A 16,640-nucleotide genomic window follows, 5' to 3' on the forward strand; every position below is an offset into this window, starting at 1 on the left:
ACAAGCCAATTTTGTACATAAACATAGATCTACAAATATCAAACCGGAATGGCAATAGTAGTGGTAAATGGTACCTATGTACATATAGAGCATTCTTTGTTTGATTGTTTCTACATACAGCATTACATGCTGTTTACAAAAAACTTACTCTGTTAAAAATAAGAAGATCCAACTCAAGACCCAAAAACTTTGTCCCATACCTAACTATTGAGAAGAAGAAGGCTCTAAAGGTATGAAGTTTAAGAAAAGTTATGTTAAGGTGTAGCCCTTGTTTCTGTTCACGGTTAACCTGATATAGTCTAACATATACTAAAAAATTTCCTTTGTCTTGTCTCTTCCTCAGACCGTCAGCAGGCTGTTTTATTTAGTATCTCAGAAAGATCAAGGAGTTGCAGAGTGTGGAAGGAAATCAGAGGAAATTAATTAGGTGACCTTAGCAACTGTTTCCCAAATTGCGGTCTGTCTACATACTTATCCCGGATGATGAGGTTCTGGGCTCCTGCTTTCCACTCTCTTTGCCACTCCACTCTGGGACCCACAATGTTTTTCAGCAACATGGGGGAGGTAGGCAGGGAGGCCCCAGAACTTCAGCATGGCTTTTCCCCATGACCATGGATACTAGATGAGGTGAGGTACTGACTCAGGGCTCTTCCATTCTCATCCTCCTGATTGAAACCTGTTTGTGGTATGTTGTCATAACAAAATTCACCTGAGCACTGCAGTGTTTCACAGAACAATCCAAAAAAGCTCATTTAACTAATATACTGCATTAACAAAATTACTACATGCTATTTAAGCAATATTTCATCATTTACAAAGTACTTACAGAAATTTATTTGACCTATTTAGGAACCATACTGAGTAGGTAGCATTAATTTTATTACTCACAAGGTACATAGGGAAAAACTGAGGCTCAGACAACTAAAACCAATTGCTCAAAGTTAAGTAGTTCATCAGTAGAAGAGCCAGAACGGGAACACAGATGTTCTCATTCCTAACTCAGAGATATTTCCAACACACCGAGTCTTTCCCTTCCCTTTTTATTTTTCTCTGGTTTTGTCTGTTTTGTTTTGTTTTGAAAGGCACAATTATCTTGCTTCAGTACTGAACTTGAGGTTGGGTGAGTATCGATATTGCTAGGAAAGTCTGCTTTGGGGAGATTTAGGGTTGTTCTATAGTTTTTGATAAAATAAAAAAATCCTCTAGTAATATTTGAAATATACTCCCCAAACCTGTCCTTTCTGCCTTTGCACATTTAGCACATGGCATAAAACCTGTCAGATCAAGTACATAACCTAAGGATAACCTTGCTTATGACCTTTCATCTGGTTGCTCACCTGCCCCAAAAGTAAGTCTCTCCATTTACAACGTGTGTGTCATGTATAGTTAATTTCTATATAGTCACATATCCAAGACTAGAATTAAGTGAACACTTTTGATGATCCTATTTGATGCAATTATCTATGTTTTTTCTCAAAAAATGAATCACTGTCTCTAAAATTACAGATTGGAAGTTTGAGGCATAATTTCTGAAGTGACAGTCAAGGGGAAAGGTTAGCATCTGTGAAGACAGAGGTATTATGATATGATGATTTGACTGATGCCCATTAAGGTTACGTACAACTTTGTGATATAATCTGGAATCCATAGAAAATTGAGATTATTTTATATATAAAACTACAGTCATGTTGTACTCTTGTGCCCTGTACTTGAAAGCAAGCACATCTGAGCTGTCCTTTGTCAGGCATGCAGCAGCTCTAAAACGGCCCTACAAAACTGTAGAGGAGTCAGTGAATACACTGTATGCCTTACATTAAATTGGGACATAAAAGCCATTTTGTGTTGCTGCTTCAGTTTCTCCACCCTCAGCCTGACTTACAAAACCAAGATGTATAACCACACATATCAACCTAGAACTTTGCCCTATGATGCATTGTCTCTGAAAGCCTCTTTTCTCCTTCCTGTCAGTCCTCAGCGGCACTATGGCTGAATGAGTAGTTGTGTTATTCAGAGATGTGTGTGGCTATCATCCTGCATGAGTGGGTCTGTTTCTGTCCTTGACTCACTTTTTCTTTCTTCCTTTCTTTTTCTCTCTCTTCCTCAGTCTTAGTACCAGCCAGACCTTTTCTGTTTAACTCTATTCTTTTATTTCTGAAACACTCAGAGTGCTATTCAGAGATGTATCTGTACAGAAAGAACACACCTAGAGAGCTCAACACTGTGCAATAGGATGTGCTCCCTGAAAAATTTCAAATCCAGACAGCACTGTTGTCCTTCACTTCAGTCAATAACAAAAGGAAATCTTTTCTCCTTTTGAATTTATGACAGAGGTAGTTCAGGTAATGAGCAAAACGACTCTCTGAATATGTGTCTTGACAGATGTAAAAATGATCATAAAATAAGACTATGGCAAACACTGTAGAAAAGTCAGACTTGACATTGACTGTATTTTTAAACAAAAGTCTGTATAAATATCAGATGCTACAGACATGGATAAGAGAAGCACATTCTCACAAAGGGAGGCTGCCAAAACCTGAATATTCCATTAACAAAGAAATTAGAAGTATAACTATATACACATTGAAATATTTCTATTTAGAATGAGGTACAATCCTAACTACATAGTTTTACATTTTTCTTCATCTCACAATGTACATCCTCTTGGGTTAAACGGCAAAGGAAAATATATTAGAATAGTAAGAGTAATTAATACTGATAGTATTTTATAATTATGTAGTACCTTCACATTAGTATTTGCCCCTTTTATGTATGATAACTCTGAGTTTCAGAAAGGTTAAGTGATTTGTTGAACATGGGTCAGTTTGCAAATTTCAGAGCTGGGATTCAAGTGAAGATCTTTTGCCTCTTTCTGGTCTTTCACTGTGGCAGCATAGTATTTCTGAATGACATCTGTTGGACTGTAAACGTCACAGGAAACATCATAACTTTCAGCTTATCTTGGATAATTTCTATCCTAAATTGAGGTTCAAATTTCCCTCAACCCTATACTTCTTCCTTTCTTCTTCTTCTTAAGCTACATGACACCTCAATGCTGAATCAGAGACTGATTCAAATTTCGATTCTAAAACACCACCAGAGATACCTGAATGTGTACATAGTTTAATCTTTGGGAAAGTGGATTTCATGTGCAATATTAAAGATAATATATGCATGAACATATAAACATACCTTGAATTACACATTACAGAGTATCATTATAAAGAAAACAATAGTTTTACAGAATAAAAGTAACTATGGCAACCAGTAGAGTCAAATCAGGCTGCCTCCCAGGCAGCAGCAGTAGCTCCTTGTTGCCTCAGTAACTTTCCATTACAATGTGTCTCAAACACATATATTTTGGGGGCACATTAGCTGAATTTCCCACTTTATGTTCTCAATTTAATTTTACCTTTCTGTGTGGATGAATAAAATATTCTGATTATACAATTTGCCTTGGGTTTGTCTGTTTCACTGAAACCTTCTCATCCTCTTGCATTTCAGAGGTCTGCCTAGTGCTGGAATTAACTCATTCAGACACTAAGAACTTTTTATCTGTACTTATCTCATTACCTTTGTCAGATATCCCTTAGTCAGAAGGAATTGAGACAGAGTCACGAGACAAGAGACAGTTTTAGTAAAACAGCTCATATTAAGTTAGCCACCCTGACACCTGTACCCCCATATTTTCTAAGCGCAGAGGGTTGAGTGTGAGATAGTGGGAAAAAAACTACTAAAATCAGCAACATCTTCCTAATTCCAAATCAAGGCTGGGCTCCAAAATAAAGTGAAAACCTGAGTAGACTGTGAGACAAGGATCAATCTTATTTTATTGTAAGCTGAGAAATGGCAGCACTGGGGACTTCAAAGGACTTCAACAGATATTTATTGTGTACTTACAATATGCAACACACTGTTTTAGGTATGTGGAGGATAATAGATGAATGAGAACTGATTTTTGCCTTTAAAATATGATCTAGTGGAACAAGAAGCAAGTGTGTGTGTGTGTGCATGTACACACACGTAGCACGTAAGTATATATGACAAAGGTAATGACATAAGTACGGATAAAAAGTTCTTAGTGTCTGAATGAGTTAATTGAAATCTTCTAAGATGAATTTTGTGATGTCTGACTTTTTAAAACTGGAAAAAAGAAAAACATGGAGAATAAACAGGTTTTCTGGGGTAAAATTTTGTGGAGATAAGAATGGGTAGATGGAACAGGATGGTAATGGGAAAATGATGCTATCACTTGGAATCTATTTTTAATTTAATAATCAAAAATCACTTAAGCTTTTTGAAAAAGACTGTGGTAAAAGTTATTCTGTTATTTTTTTGACTGATTGGTAGAATACTATAGAAAGAAAAAGGAAATAAAGAGGTAAATTCAGATACATAGGCAAGAAAAAAATGAAGGCCAGAATTAGGATAAACAATGGAAATGTAAAAAAGAGAATGTTACAGGGCACTATGGGAAGAGAATATTGATGTTCACAAATTGGGGATAGGAGGGAAAAGAAAAAGATGAATAAAAAGTTAATGGGCCATTAATGGAAGAGATATTAACACAAATAATGAAGGCATTCATTCATTCATCAAATATGTACGGAGCAAGATTAAGGGAAGGGGAGTGATATTGACAGATTTTTATTTATTTTTTATTTTTATTTTTATTTTTAAAGACAGAGCCTGTTCTGTTACCTAGGCTGGAGTGCAGTGGCACGATCTTGGCTCACTGCAACCTCCGCCTCCCGGGTTCAAGCGATTCTCATACCTCAACCTCCTGAGTAGCTGGGATTACAGGCATGCACCATCAAGCTCAGCTAATTTTTGTTGTTGTTGTTTTTTTAATAGAGATGGGGTTTCACTCAGTTGGCCAGGCTGGTCTCAAACTCCTGGCCTCAGGTGATCCACCCTCCCCAGAGTCTCACAGTGCTAAGATTACAGGCATAAGTCATCACGTGGAATGATATGGACAGATTTTTAAGCCCAGAGATAGATAGCTGTGGAGGCCAACATTAGGCATTTTTTTGGCATCTTGGTAAAACAAGAGTACTTGTTCCTAAAGTGTGGATTAGGGAAGGGGCTGAGAGGAGACTCTACATAAACCCCATTATTTACCTTGTTTTATCCGTGAAAAGTTATTCCACAGAGGAAAAGCAATGATCATTAGTTACACACAGTCCTATGAACACATCCTACCCAGGCACATGTGTGCATTACAACAGGAATCATAGGGATACTTAAGGCTGTTCAGACCTACTAGTAGGTGGTATATAAGAAATAAAAGGCAGTTTCTAATCTCACAGATATATTTTTTTTCTTTCTCTTTCAAGTGGCTTTACCAGCAAAAAGAAACATGAAGTGTAGCCCACCTAAATCAACAGCATATTGATGCACACTTTTTTCTCTGTCGTTTGTTTTTTTTTTTTTTTTTTTTCCTTTGTAAGAAGTGTTTGCTATTTAAAATCTGTTACTAGGTAATAATGGCAAAGCACATTTTTCTCTCTTTTCCATAGTCAACCTCATACATTTCACTTTGTATTTGCAAGTAAAAATACCTGTTGCCGTGCACATGAGAGGCACAGAATGCAAAGCTGTAATGAAGCAGGGTAGGGTCAATGACAGCACCATTTTCTGAATGTTCCATCAGTTCTGTAAGGTAGCAGAGATGTCTGTGACAACCTCTCACACCATAACGGGCACAGTACTCATCTAACACAAAGACTTGGCCAGGGCTAAACCATCCCTGCAAAATAAAAAAAGATAGATAGATATGTTTTTTCTTTCTATACTATTATTTGCTTTCCTGAAGGTACTTTTAGGCCTTATAAGCAGAAGCTGCATGAAAGTATCTTGACATTTATTTTATTAGTGGTATGTTTCATGAAGAGCTAATGTCATCAATTTTGAAACTGATTTGGGACACTGGCAACCTAATGCTATTCTCTCTTTACTGTCACAGCAAGGCATGGGTAACTTGTGCTTCTCCACTGTCACTCAAAATTAGTCAAATTTATTCATAGGTTCTAAATCATCACACACAAAGAGTGTTACTCCAAAAAATTCAGTCTCTTTACGAATCAATTAAAAAGAGAAGAAAGCGACATTATAGATGAAATTTCTTGTTAAGGAAAAGTTTTATAAAGTGAACTAAAGAAAATGTCATTAAGTTTAGCAGCGGTATACATGTACTATTTGGGAACTTAAATATCTGGGATATTTTTCTCATTCTGTTTGTCTTCCTATGAACAATATAACAGAGTTAATTCTTTATATTAGCAGGTTCTGTTCCTCCTGAAATGAGATGTTAGAATATATGTGTGTGCATGCATGCCACCTGAACACAGCAGGCAGTTTATGTGGCTAAACCTGGAGGGCAGTGTCAGGTGGAGCTGGCTTATAAAATATCTTGATAAATTATATGGATTTATATAGATTAAGACAGTAAAAGAAAAGAAGGGAGTATAGAGAGTTTTAAAAGGGGGCAGGGTAATCATGTAAGAGAAAGAAAAGAATAATGAGAAAAAGGTGAGAAGGCAATAAAGGAAAGGAGGAAGAAAAGAAAAGAGTAAGAGAAGAACCATCATGTGTGGTAGTTACATGGTTTCCAGGTTGCAGATAAATAAGCTAAAGCTCAGGGATGTTAAGTGAATTGTCCAAGACCACACTGCAAATCAGTTATTGAGTCATGATTTATATTCAGTCATTTGCCTCCAAAACACTTTCTAAGCAAATCACACTCACTCCCCTCTAGGTGCAGTGGAAGACCTTGTAGCATTCTCCTCAGACTCCATATTACACTAGGGGTCATCAGCAAAATCAAAACAGCTTTTGATAATTGAATAATGTGTTTGAGTGGAATCCAAGAGGGCATTATCCCTTATTGATGTTCACTCTATGTGTTTGTCCATGAAAAGCTAGACTAGGATTTTGAGATGGTATATTTTACTCTCCACATGATTGTAAAGTTCCAGTTGGATCAGGTTCAAATTATACTTAATAAACAATTTATAAATGAATTAATGAACTGTTAGTGTCAGCGTGGCAAAAAGTTGTTTCACTTCTTCCTCTCTGAAGTATCTCCAATGAGGGGTGGCATTTTGTCTGAAATCTTAAACAGAATGTAACTTTATTGCATGAAGTTTCAGGTTGAGCATCCCAAATCCAAAAGTCCCAGATCTGGAAAGCTCCAAAATCCAAAATATTTGAGCATCTGCATGATCCTGTTAAATCAAGTTTAGCCTAAAGCTGCCTCCTTACATATTTTAAGTTCAGCCTAAAGGTTTCTCTATACGTCGTGAATTATAAACCAAATGGAGTTGTAAGTACACTGTAGTCTACTATTGTGCCAATCACTGAGTTTTGGCCAATCAAAGGTGGCCAACTGTTCAAACTGTGTTCAAAGCAGGCAAATGCTGAGCTGTAACCAATCTGGCTGTTTCTGTACCTTACTTCTGTTTTCTGTATATCACTTTCCTTTTTCTGTCTATAAAACATTTTCCACCACATGGCTGTGCTGGAGTATCTGAGCCTACTCTGGCTGAGGAGGCTGCCTGATTCATGAATTCTTCTTTTCTTTTTTTTTTTGAGACGGGGTCTCGCTGTGTCGCCCGGGCTGGAGTGCAGTGGCCGTATCTCAGCTCACTGCAAGCTCCGCCTCCCGGGTTTAGGCCATTCTCCTGCCTCAGCCTCCGGAGTAGCTGTGACTACAGGCGCCCGCCACCTCGCCCGGCTAGATTTTTGTATTTTTTAGTAGAGACGGGGTTTCACTGTGTTAGCCAGGATGGTCTCAATCTCCTGACCTCGTGATCCGCCTGTCTCAGCCTCCCAAAGTGCTGGGATTACAGGCTTGAGCCACCGCGCCCGGCCAGGTTTTTCTTTTAACAATGCTCAAAGGAAATTGATTTTGGATTTTTGGATTAAGGATGCTCACCTTGTACATACAATGCAAATATTCCAAAATCTGAAGAAAATACAATATTTGAAACACTCTGGTCCCAAGCATTTTGGATAAGGGATATTCAACCTGTACTATGTTCAGTGTCCAAGAGATTAAAGTGGTGATAGAAATACGCATTTTCTGGCTGCAAAAATTTCAGAGGAATTGCTATTCACAATGTAAATATTTGGAAAAATACATAATTTTTAGGTTATAAAGTTTAGTCCCCATATTCTGAGGTGTCAAGCATTCCTTTTAATTAAATTATACTTCATATCCCAAATTTTGGCTACAATTTCAACACATCAGGAAACAGTTTACTCAATTTAATTCACTCCTTTCCTTTTGTCAAGGAATTCAAGTTATACTTTGGATGGCTAGATGAAACTAAAACTTTCCTTTGTTATGTATAGCTCCTGTCATATTAATTCCACTCTTTCTTTCCCCTGCCACTTAGGTTGTCCTTCTAAGAACAAGAGAGAGAAATGTGAGGTGTCAACATCTGGGGAACAGAACTCCAACCTTAAAATGTCTGTAAGTACTATAACAGAGGTTTTAAAAAATCTTTATTAAAAGCCTTCTATTTTCACTGAGCCTTCTTTAAAGGGACTGATAAACCACAGTTTAGCATCTATTTGAGTCTATTCTCCTGTCTATTGAGTGGCACAGCAGTGGTCTTCAAGTGTATAATTTTTAAATTGGGAAGCGATCGATTGGAATCCTTTATCCCTCACTCCAACTACCATTATTAAATGAGTCAGGAATAAAATGCTGGTTTATAACAAGTATTTCTCACTTTCTAAAATCTTTTATTCCAACTTATAGGGGACTAGATAGACAGACTTGTACTCACCAAGCAAGAATAGGAATCATTCAGTCTGTGATCCAAAGTCTGTCTCTGGAGTATTCTAAAAAGGAAGGCATGATCAAGCTTGCAGGGGTTTGCAGAAATAAACTCATCCATACCATGTTTCTGAAAACGATCTGCATCTGTAAATTCAGGAAAGCATGTAGAGTATTTACTTTTCAGGCTTAATGATGGACAGATACAGGTTGTGAAGAATACAAAATGCAGGACTCAAACAGAATACTACCTTTTATCAGTAGTCTGAAATATGAAATATGAGGCCAACAGTTCAGCATATTAACATAAATTGCAAAATTTTTGAAGCCTAAGTAAAAATGGCAGCAAAAAATCTACAAATCATTTAGAATGCAGTAATTACATTTCCATTCAAAGCTATATCTAATATCCATCAGAGGAATAATCTTATTTTCCAACGCTGAGTAAAGTTGTATTTTAAATCTCCATTTACTGATGGAATTGACTAGAAAAGAACCAAGATCTATTCATAAAAAACAGCAATGATGCCCAGAACTCTGCTTTCCAAATGGCAAACTAGGGCAGAATTGAACACACACACTTCAGCTGGATCACTTCCAGTCTTCTTTTTGTAGGGAGCTTTTAATGGGACCATCCTTAATGTAAAAATGGCAATGAGCGCTCTCAAACTTCAAGTTTAAGAGACATGAAAAAAGGGAGCATCATGTTTGTGCAAATATGCAGACAAAGCATAACGTCCCAAATGGCACTTCAATCAAAGGCCCAAATTTATTGTTCTTTACAGATTGCATCTTTCAATGCCTGTAGACCCTGCGGGTTTATCTAAAGGCAAGCTTTTATGATTGCTTTCATTAATGGTATGTTTTGTCAAAGTCTTCAATGTGAGTTATTTACTAAGTACAGAGAGAAAAAGCCACACACTACCCCAAAGGAGTGCTGGGGTGTTATTACACTAGGTCTGTTAGAAACATCGCGCATATTGAGCAAGCAATCAGTTACCAAGATAAAAGTGGACTCTTCTCACAATGGTAAAACGGAAGCTCCATTGTTCCTTAAAATTCATAGATAGATCTCTTTCTGGTCATCATAAGAAAAGCAGAGTCCTAAATGTAAGCTAAGTGTAGTTTCTAAAACCTACATAGTACAATCTTAAAATTGTAAAGGAAAAGAGACAAAAGTTTATTGATTATACCCAATTACAGAGTCAGACTCATAATAAAACTCAATATTGATCTGTGGACATGATGCTAACATAATCAGTCACATTTAGATATTTTAGCCCAGATCATATTGATCCATGTCAAGTTCAACTTTCAGCCATATTTGTAGATGGAAGAACTATATAATTCAAGCTGAAGGGTCCTCAGAATCACACACAAAAAAAGATACACAAACTAATGTGCATCTCACATTAATGACAGATAGGAAAAGGTGAATATAGCAAGTAATCAATGAATGGCAGCTTACTGATGTGTAGGGTATAAGGTTATAATCCATGGAGAAAGTATCATACATATTCCTTCACATTTAATAATTACCTGAATGATTAAATACATTACATGTGAAAAATTAATATTAACTGGATAAACACACTACTAAACAGCTTTTCCTGAACTAATATACAATCCAACTTCTTTTGCATTTTATTCTTCCGAGTCTTTTAATATAAAGTTAAAGATATGACAATGTAATGTGAAATAATATCAGATGAATAGGAGGCAGAATAGTAAAACTACAAATCACACATATTATAAAATTGGAAGATTCTTTTGTATTTTAAAAAAGTACCTTAGAATATTCATTTTTTCATTTATCTCGGCAAAAAATTCTTTTAGTATGATTTTTATGAAATGAAATTACTAGTTTTATAAAACATCTGCTAAATTTTATACCTTATTTCTTTCACCAGAGAAGGTTACAACAGGAGTTAAAAATAATGCCTATTAATGGTTAATCTGTTGAGAACAGGATAGTAATAAATTTCACAGGAAAAAGACCTATCAGTCTTCTTTTACTATAAAGATTTGTAGAAGCAATTAAAAAATGGGCATACAATCTTTAAATAAAAAATGTGTTTCTGAAAAAACGTCTATAGTTAATTTCTATAATTAAATCATATTTTTGTAAATTTATACAGTACTTTCCTCAGGAAATACAATTCCAAGCCACCTATCTGCTAGGGTAACAAGTCTTTCCAAATCACACATGAATGGAAAATTACTTTTTAAACAATTACCATTGGTGATAAAAATGATATTAATGATAGCACTTTGAGTCACAAATACAGACTCTACTCGGAAAAAAACAGGCAAACAAACCCATTAAAAGTTTTATTTAAGGCCGGGCGCGGTGGCTCAAGCCTGTAATCCCAGCACTTAGGGAGGCCGAGACGGGCAGATCACGAGGTCAGGAGATCGAGACCATCCTGGCTAACACGGTGAAACCCCGTCTCTACTAAAAATACAAAAAAGTAGCCGGGCGAGGTGGCGGGCGCCTGTAGTCCCAGCTACTCGGGAGGCTGAGGCAGGAGAATGGCGTAAACCCGGGAGGCGGAGCTTGCAGTGAGCTGAGATCCGGCCACTGCACTCCAGCCTGGGCGACAGAGCGAGACTCTGTCTCAAAAAAAAAAAAAAGTTTTATTTAAGAAAATCAACAACCTTCAATTTCTCCAGGGCTATAATTTTATGAAAGTGAAATGTGTTCTTAGGAATCATCCTATTTTTAAAACACAGGCTGTGAAGATCAAACATTTTTATTTCTTTCTTTCTACATGAGATCAGCACCATTCAGAACATTTCATGAAAAAATACATTACCATGTGGCAGTATAGTCTTAGTTTCCATGAATTTATGGAAGAAATAAATAAAAAAGTAACAGTCTTGACCTCCCTGAATGAAACAGGGTGGCGGGGGGTTGGGGAGGGGAGAGATACAGAGAGAGATAGAGAGTGAGAGAGAGAGAGGCAGCTAGGTAGATAGGCTACGTTTCAATAAAACTTATTTTTCAAGAACAGGCATTCAGTTTCAGTTTGCTGGCCCTGTGGCCCTTGTTTTAAACAAAATAATAGCAACGTATACAAGTGTGTATAACATTACTGAAAAGTGCTGGGCACGATGGCTCAAGCCTGTAATCCCAACACTTTGGGAGGCCGAGGTGGGTGGATCACCTGAGGCCAGGAGTTCGAGACCAGCCTGACCAACATGGTGAAACCCTGTCTCTACTAAAAAACACAAAAAATTAGCTGGGCATGGTGGCAGGCGCCTGTAATCCCAGCTACTTGGGAGGCCAAAGCAGGAGAATCGCTTGAACTCAGGAGGCGAAGGTTGCAGTAAGCTGAGATTGCGCCACTGCACTCCAGCCTGGGCTACAGAGTGAGACTACATTCCCATCCCACTTGCCACACCCCGCCAAAAAAAACAAACAAAAAAACCAAACCAAACCAAACCAAAACAAACCAAAAAACTGTAAAGTGAAATGTAAGGCCACAATACCATCAAAGCTAGGAGGAGTGAAATAGATGTAATACTACTGAAATGCTTTTTTAGTAGTAAAACTGTGTGTGTGTGTGTATATTTAAGCTTTACAACATGATGTTAAAGGATACATATAGACAGTAAAATGGTTACAATACAGAAGCAAATTAACAAATCTGTCATCTCACATAGCTACTTTTTTTTTTGTGACAGGGCAGCTAAAATCTACTTACTTAACAAAAATAACTAACAGTACAATTTTATAGATTCTAGTTGTCATGTTGTACATTAGATCTCTAGACTTGTTCATCCTACACATCTGCTAGTTTGTATCCTTTGACCTACATCCCCGCATTTCCTCCCTGCCATCTTTCACTTTAAAGTTCTCTCATGAACTAATGCAAAACAGAAAATCATATATCATTAAAATATTATCTAGTTTCTTATTTTTATAAAGATATATTTTCACATAGCTTTCTACAGGTATAACATAGCTACATGTTACTCTTGAGAGACACAGGCATCATCTATATCAAATGCAAAACATGCTTTTTAGTCAATTACCAAATCCAAGGCTTTAAAATTGCATTATACTGGATTATCTGCAATTAATGTTACTATAACACAACAGTATGGTGACTAGTTTTAAACAGAAAATTATTCATGGTATTACTCAGATTTCTCTGATAATGGAAAATTTCAGTTCAATCTGTCTTCTGAAACAATGTGACAACTATCAAAACAAACCAACAAGCTATGAGCTTAAGCAGTATACTGCAAAATTGTCATAAATTGTGATGATTAACCTATGGACTAACTACAGATGTGGGACATGGTAATTGAGGATACTGATGGAGTTTCTATGGCAACAGTTGGATATATGCTCGAGCGTCTTTAGGCAGTACTGTCACCAGGTGTGATAACAGTAGATGGAATGAAACCCAAATTGAGAAAGATTATTATTTGCTGTAGATTTAAGAAACTATAGAGGCTTTATGTAAGTGAAACCTAAAAATTGAATTTTTTCATTAGGATAATAGCTGTTGGAAGTTAAGAGGAAAGTATAAGTAGGCTGACAGTATCAACATAAATAGGTAATACAGACTTGAAAATAGGTAGCACAGAAAATGATATGAGGACTATCAGTGAGCTAGCAGTCTGTGGTGAGAGAGCTTTTTGGTGGGCACTGACTGCAACCTGCCCCTTAAGTGCTCAAGAATCCAAATCCCAGGAAAGGCATCTAAGTCAGATAGAATTGAAGTCATCTAAGTCAGGGAGATTGAAAAAAATAATTGAAATATTTCTTTTTTCTTTGCAACAAATTCTCATGGTACCACATTTGTTGCTGCTCCTAGTGTTGTGAGAAATCATGGATGTAAAAGAAAAAAGGAAAGAAAAATGTAAAAGGGCACTCTGGATGAGAAAAGGAGTCCATTTATTAGCATTCCATGGTCACTCGGGTGTCTGGGAGTGGAACTCTAGTATCAAAAGTACTAAGAGGGTGCTGTCAGCCAAGACTGCTCTCTGCAAAATACTGAGCTGAACTAAGCAGCAAATGACCCTTTTGAAATACAATACGATTTACTGTCCTATGTTTAAAACTGGCCTATGTTTAGGAGTTCACCTGTAGCTGCATTTACCACTACTCACATCTGCTTATACACTTCTTATAATTAAAAACTCCCATAAAGCTTGAAAATTTACAGGAAGTTAAAAGTGGCACAGCAAAGTAGGTGCCACTTCTCTTTTTATACTATCCATGTAGGTTTTAATAGGAAGAGTTTAATATTTAAAATTTTATCTAGATCAGCCTGAATAGTATGTCCATGTTTTATGTATGCATACTTTCTGCTGAAAAGCAAAGGAGTTTGTTCACACCTCTATTATTGACCCAAAAAACTGCTTAGCTTCTTTTGGTTAAATTGATTCAAAACCTGATATATGAATTAACATAACTTGCTTTCTGCAGCAAATAACACATTAGTACTTTTGCATGATGACAATTTTGATCAACATAGAAACTTGTAATCACAAATAAGTAAAGTAAACCAATATTGAACATTTATTAGAAATAATATATTCAATGTAAAGGAAAGACAAATGCTTCCCCTATGAAGTGTGAAATTTAACATATTAGATCAATTATGAAAATAAGTTCACAAAATTAACTGTCAGTTTATATTTCAATTTAAGAATTTAAAAATATTTAGCTTAAAAATAAAAACCCGATGGCAGCTTTTCGGTTCATTTTTGATATTAATTTATTATTGGAAGACAAATACTACTATTCATATTGTATTATGTGACACACACATTGTATTATGTTACATATATAACTGAGAGACAGTGAAAACCAGGGTGCATGCACTGCATTTTGGTTGGAGAGAACAAAGAAGGATAGTTTAACCAAAGAATGTCCATCAATCTGGCAACTCTAGTACGTTATAGTTGAAGCGAAAAAATTGTTTACCAGCCTCATCCCCACCCTTTCAGCTCACTCTCTTCCCTTAGAATTTTTATATATCCAGAGACTCAAAGAAAAAAAGAAGTGGAATAGATTTGCTTGTTAGAGAAACCTATAAATATATATTAGTAATGTCCCAAAAAGATAAGGTTGTCTTCCAGTAAGTTAGATTTTATAATATTTTATTTTTCTTAGTTATTAGTATGCTTAGATTTTTTTAAAAAAATAAGCTTCTTTTTAAGCTTTAAGATTCATAGTTCATTCTAAAGCACTGGGTTTGTGAAAAATAAATAAAAATACATATTTCAAAGAAAAATAAAATATAGAAGAAACAAAGTAGCAACTATTGCCCCCAACAAAACATATCCACTGAATATTTTAGATGTAATTCTATCTATATTTTGCTTTTTTTTTTTTTTTTTTTTTTTGAGGCGGGGTCTCATTCTGTGGCCCGGACTGGAGTGCAGTGGCCGGATCTCAGCTCACTGCAAGCTCCGCCTCCCGGGTTTACGCCATTCTCCTGCCTCAGCCTCCTGAGTAGCTGGGACTACAGGCGCCCGCCACCTCGCCCGGCTAGTTTTTGTATTTTTAGTAGAAAGGGGGTTTCACCGTGTTAGCCAGGATGGTCTCGATCTCCTGACCTGGTGATCCACCTGTCTCGGCCTCCCAAAGTGCTGGGATTACAGGCTTGAGCCACCGCGCCCGGCCTATTTTGCTTTTTCAATTGGGTTTTTTTTTTTTATGTAGTGAAAATAATACCACATGTGTAATTTAGCATTTTTTCCACTTAACATATATTGACCATTTGTTTTGCATGTTATTACAACACCTTCGTGGCTATTACCCTTGTGCCTGTATGAATGGTAGACACTAGGTTGTTTCTACTTTTTTGTTGTGATAGACATTTTTTGTTTTGTAATCAATAAAGCTAAGTAAACAAGATCATGATATTCCTCAAACATCATATCATTAAAAAATTTTAAAAACATCTGATGTTAAAAATCATGAAAATACTTACCTTTACCAGCTACAGGTCAGCAAAGAAATGAGAAACAAAGCATATTTAAATGGGTTGGGAACATATACATTTATCCAACTAGACATTTAAATTTTTATTTTGTTTTCTCAATTTCTACTACTGATTTTAAAAGTTGTTTTTCTGAAAGATCATCAAGAAAGAAAACACAAATTGATTATGTAAGGCAATGGAGGGAGGAAAATACTATGGATGAAACTACTCTCTGGAGTAATTCATGACATTTCTCTGATAGGTCAGGGTCAGTATTCTCATTCTGATGAGGTAGAAGAGGTAGAACATGTTCTTTCTTCCTCCTTTCTTTTCTTTTCCTTTTTTTTTTTTTTTTGAGATGGAACCTTGCTCTGTTGCCCAGGCTGGAGTGCAGTGGTGCAATCTCCGCTCACTGCAAGCTCCGCCTCCCAGTTTCACGCCAGCAGAGGTCAGCACTGATTAAACACTTTACTAGTAGCCTGGAACACAAGTCAGCTGTTGTTAACAAATTGAAATAGTTTGGCTTTTTAGTGATAACAAATAAATTCAGTTCCCATAGCCTGATCAATTCTGCCTTGACAATAAATTGATATCAAATAATAGAAAGGTTTTGTTAGAAACAGTTTATAGGACTGCGCGCTGTGGCTCACGCTTGTAATCCTGGCAATTTGGGAGGCCGAGGTGTCCTCCCTGATGGTAAATCACCTGAGATCAGGAGTTCAAGACCAGCCTGGCCAATGTAGAGAAACCCCATCTCTATTAAAAAGACAAAAATTAGGCAGGTGAATCCCAGCTATTTGGGAGGCTAAGGCATGGGAATCTCATAGCCTGATTAATTCTGCCTTGACAATAAATTGATATTGAATAATAGAAAGGTTTTTTTTTTTTTTTTTTTTTTTTTTTTTTTTTAA

The 16,640-nt window shown here is 36.4% G+C and overlaps 1 protein-coding gene across 13 annotated transcripts in view; it reads right to left on the bottom strand.

The window, feature by feature from the left end:
- LOC111550202 (calcium-dependent secretion activator 2) overlaps positions 1-16,640 on the bottom strand; it is a 565,477-nt gene that overhangs the window by 153,599 nt on the left and 395,238 nt on the right. For 9 of the 13 annotated variants that reach the window (XM_026454334.1, XM_026454336.1, XM_026454328.1 and 6 more), the window contains exons 12-14: positions 15,739-15,747; positions 8,793-8,929; positions 5,559-5,746 (exon numbers count right to left, since the gene is read on the bottom strand). In XM_026454334.1, the coding sequence (XP_026310119.1) occupies positions 5,559-5,746; positions 8,793-8,929; positions 15,739-15,747 (334 nt within the window). The remainder of the gene's footprint in view (positions 1-5,558; positions 5,747-8,792; positions 8,930-15,738; positions 15,748-16,640) is intronic. The other 4 variants (XM_026454331.1, XM_026454332.1, XM_026454330.1 and 1 more) reach the window with 1 other exon arrangement.

This window comes from Piliocolobus tephrosceles, unplaced genomic scaffold (genome assembly GCF_002776525.5).
Source record: "Piliocolobus tephrosceles isolate RC106 unplaced genomic scaffold, ASM277652v3 unscaffolded_40, whole genome shotgun sequence".
Classification (NCBI taxonomy): domain Eukaryota; kingdom Metazoa; phylum Chordata; class Mammalia; order Primates; family Cercopithecidae; genus Piliocolobus; species Piliocolobus tephrosceles.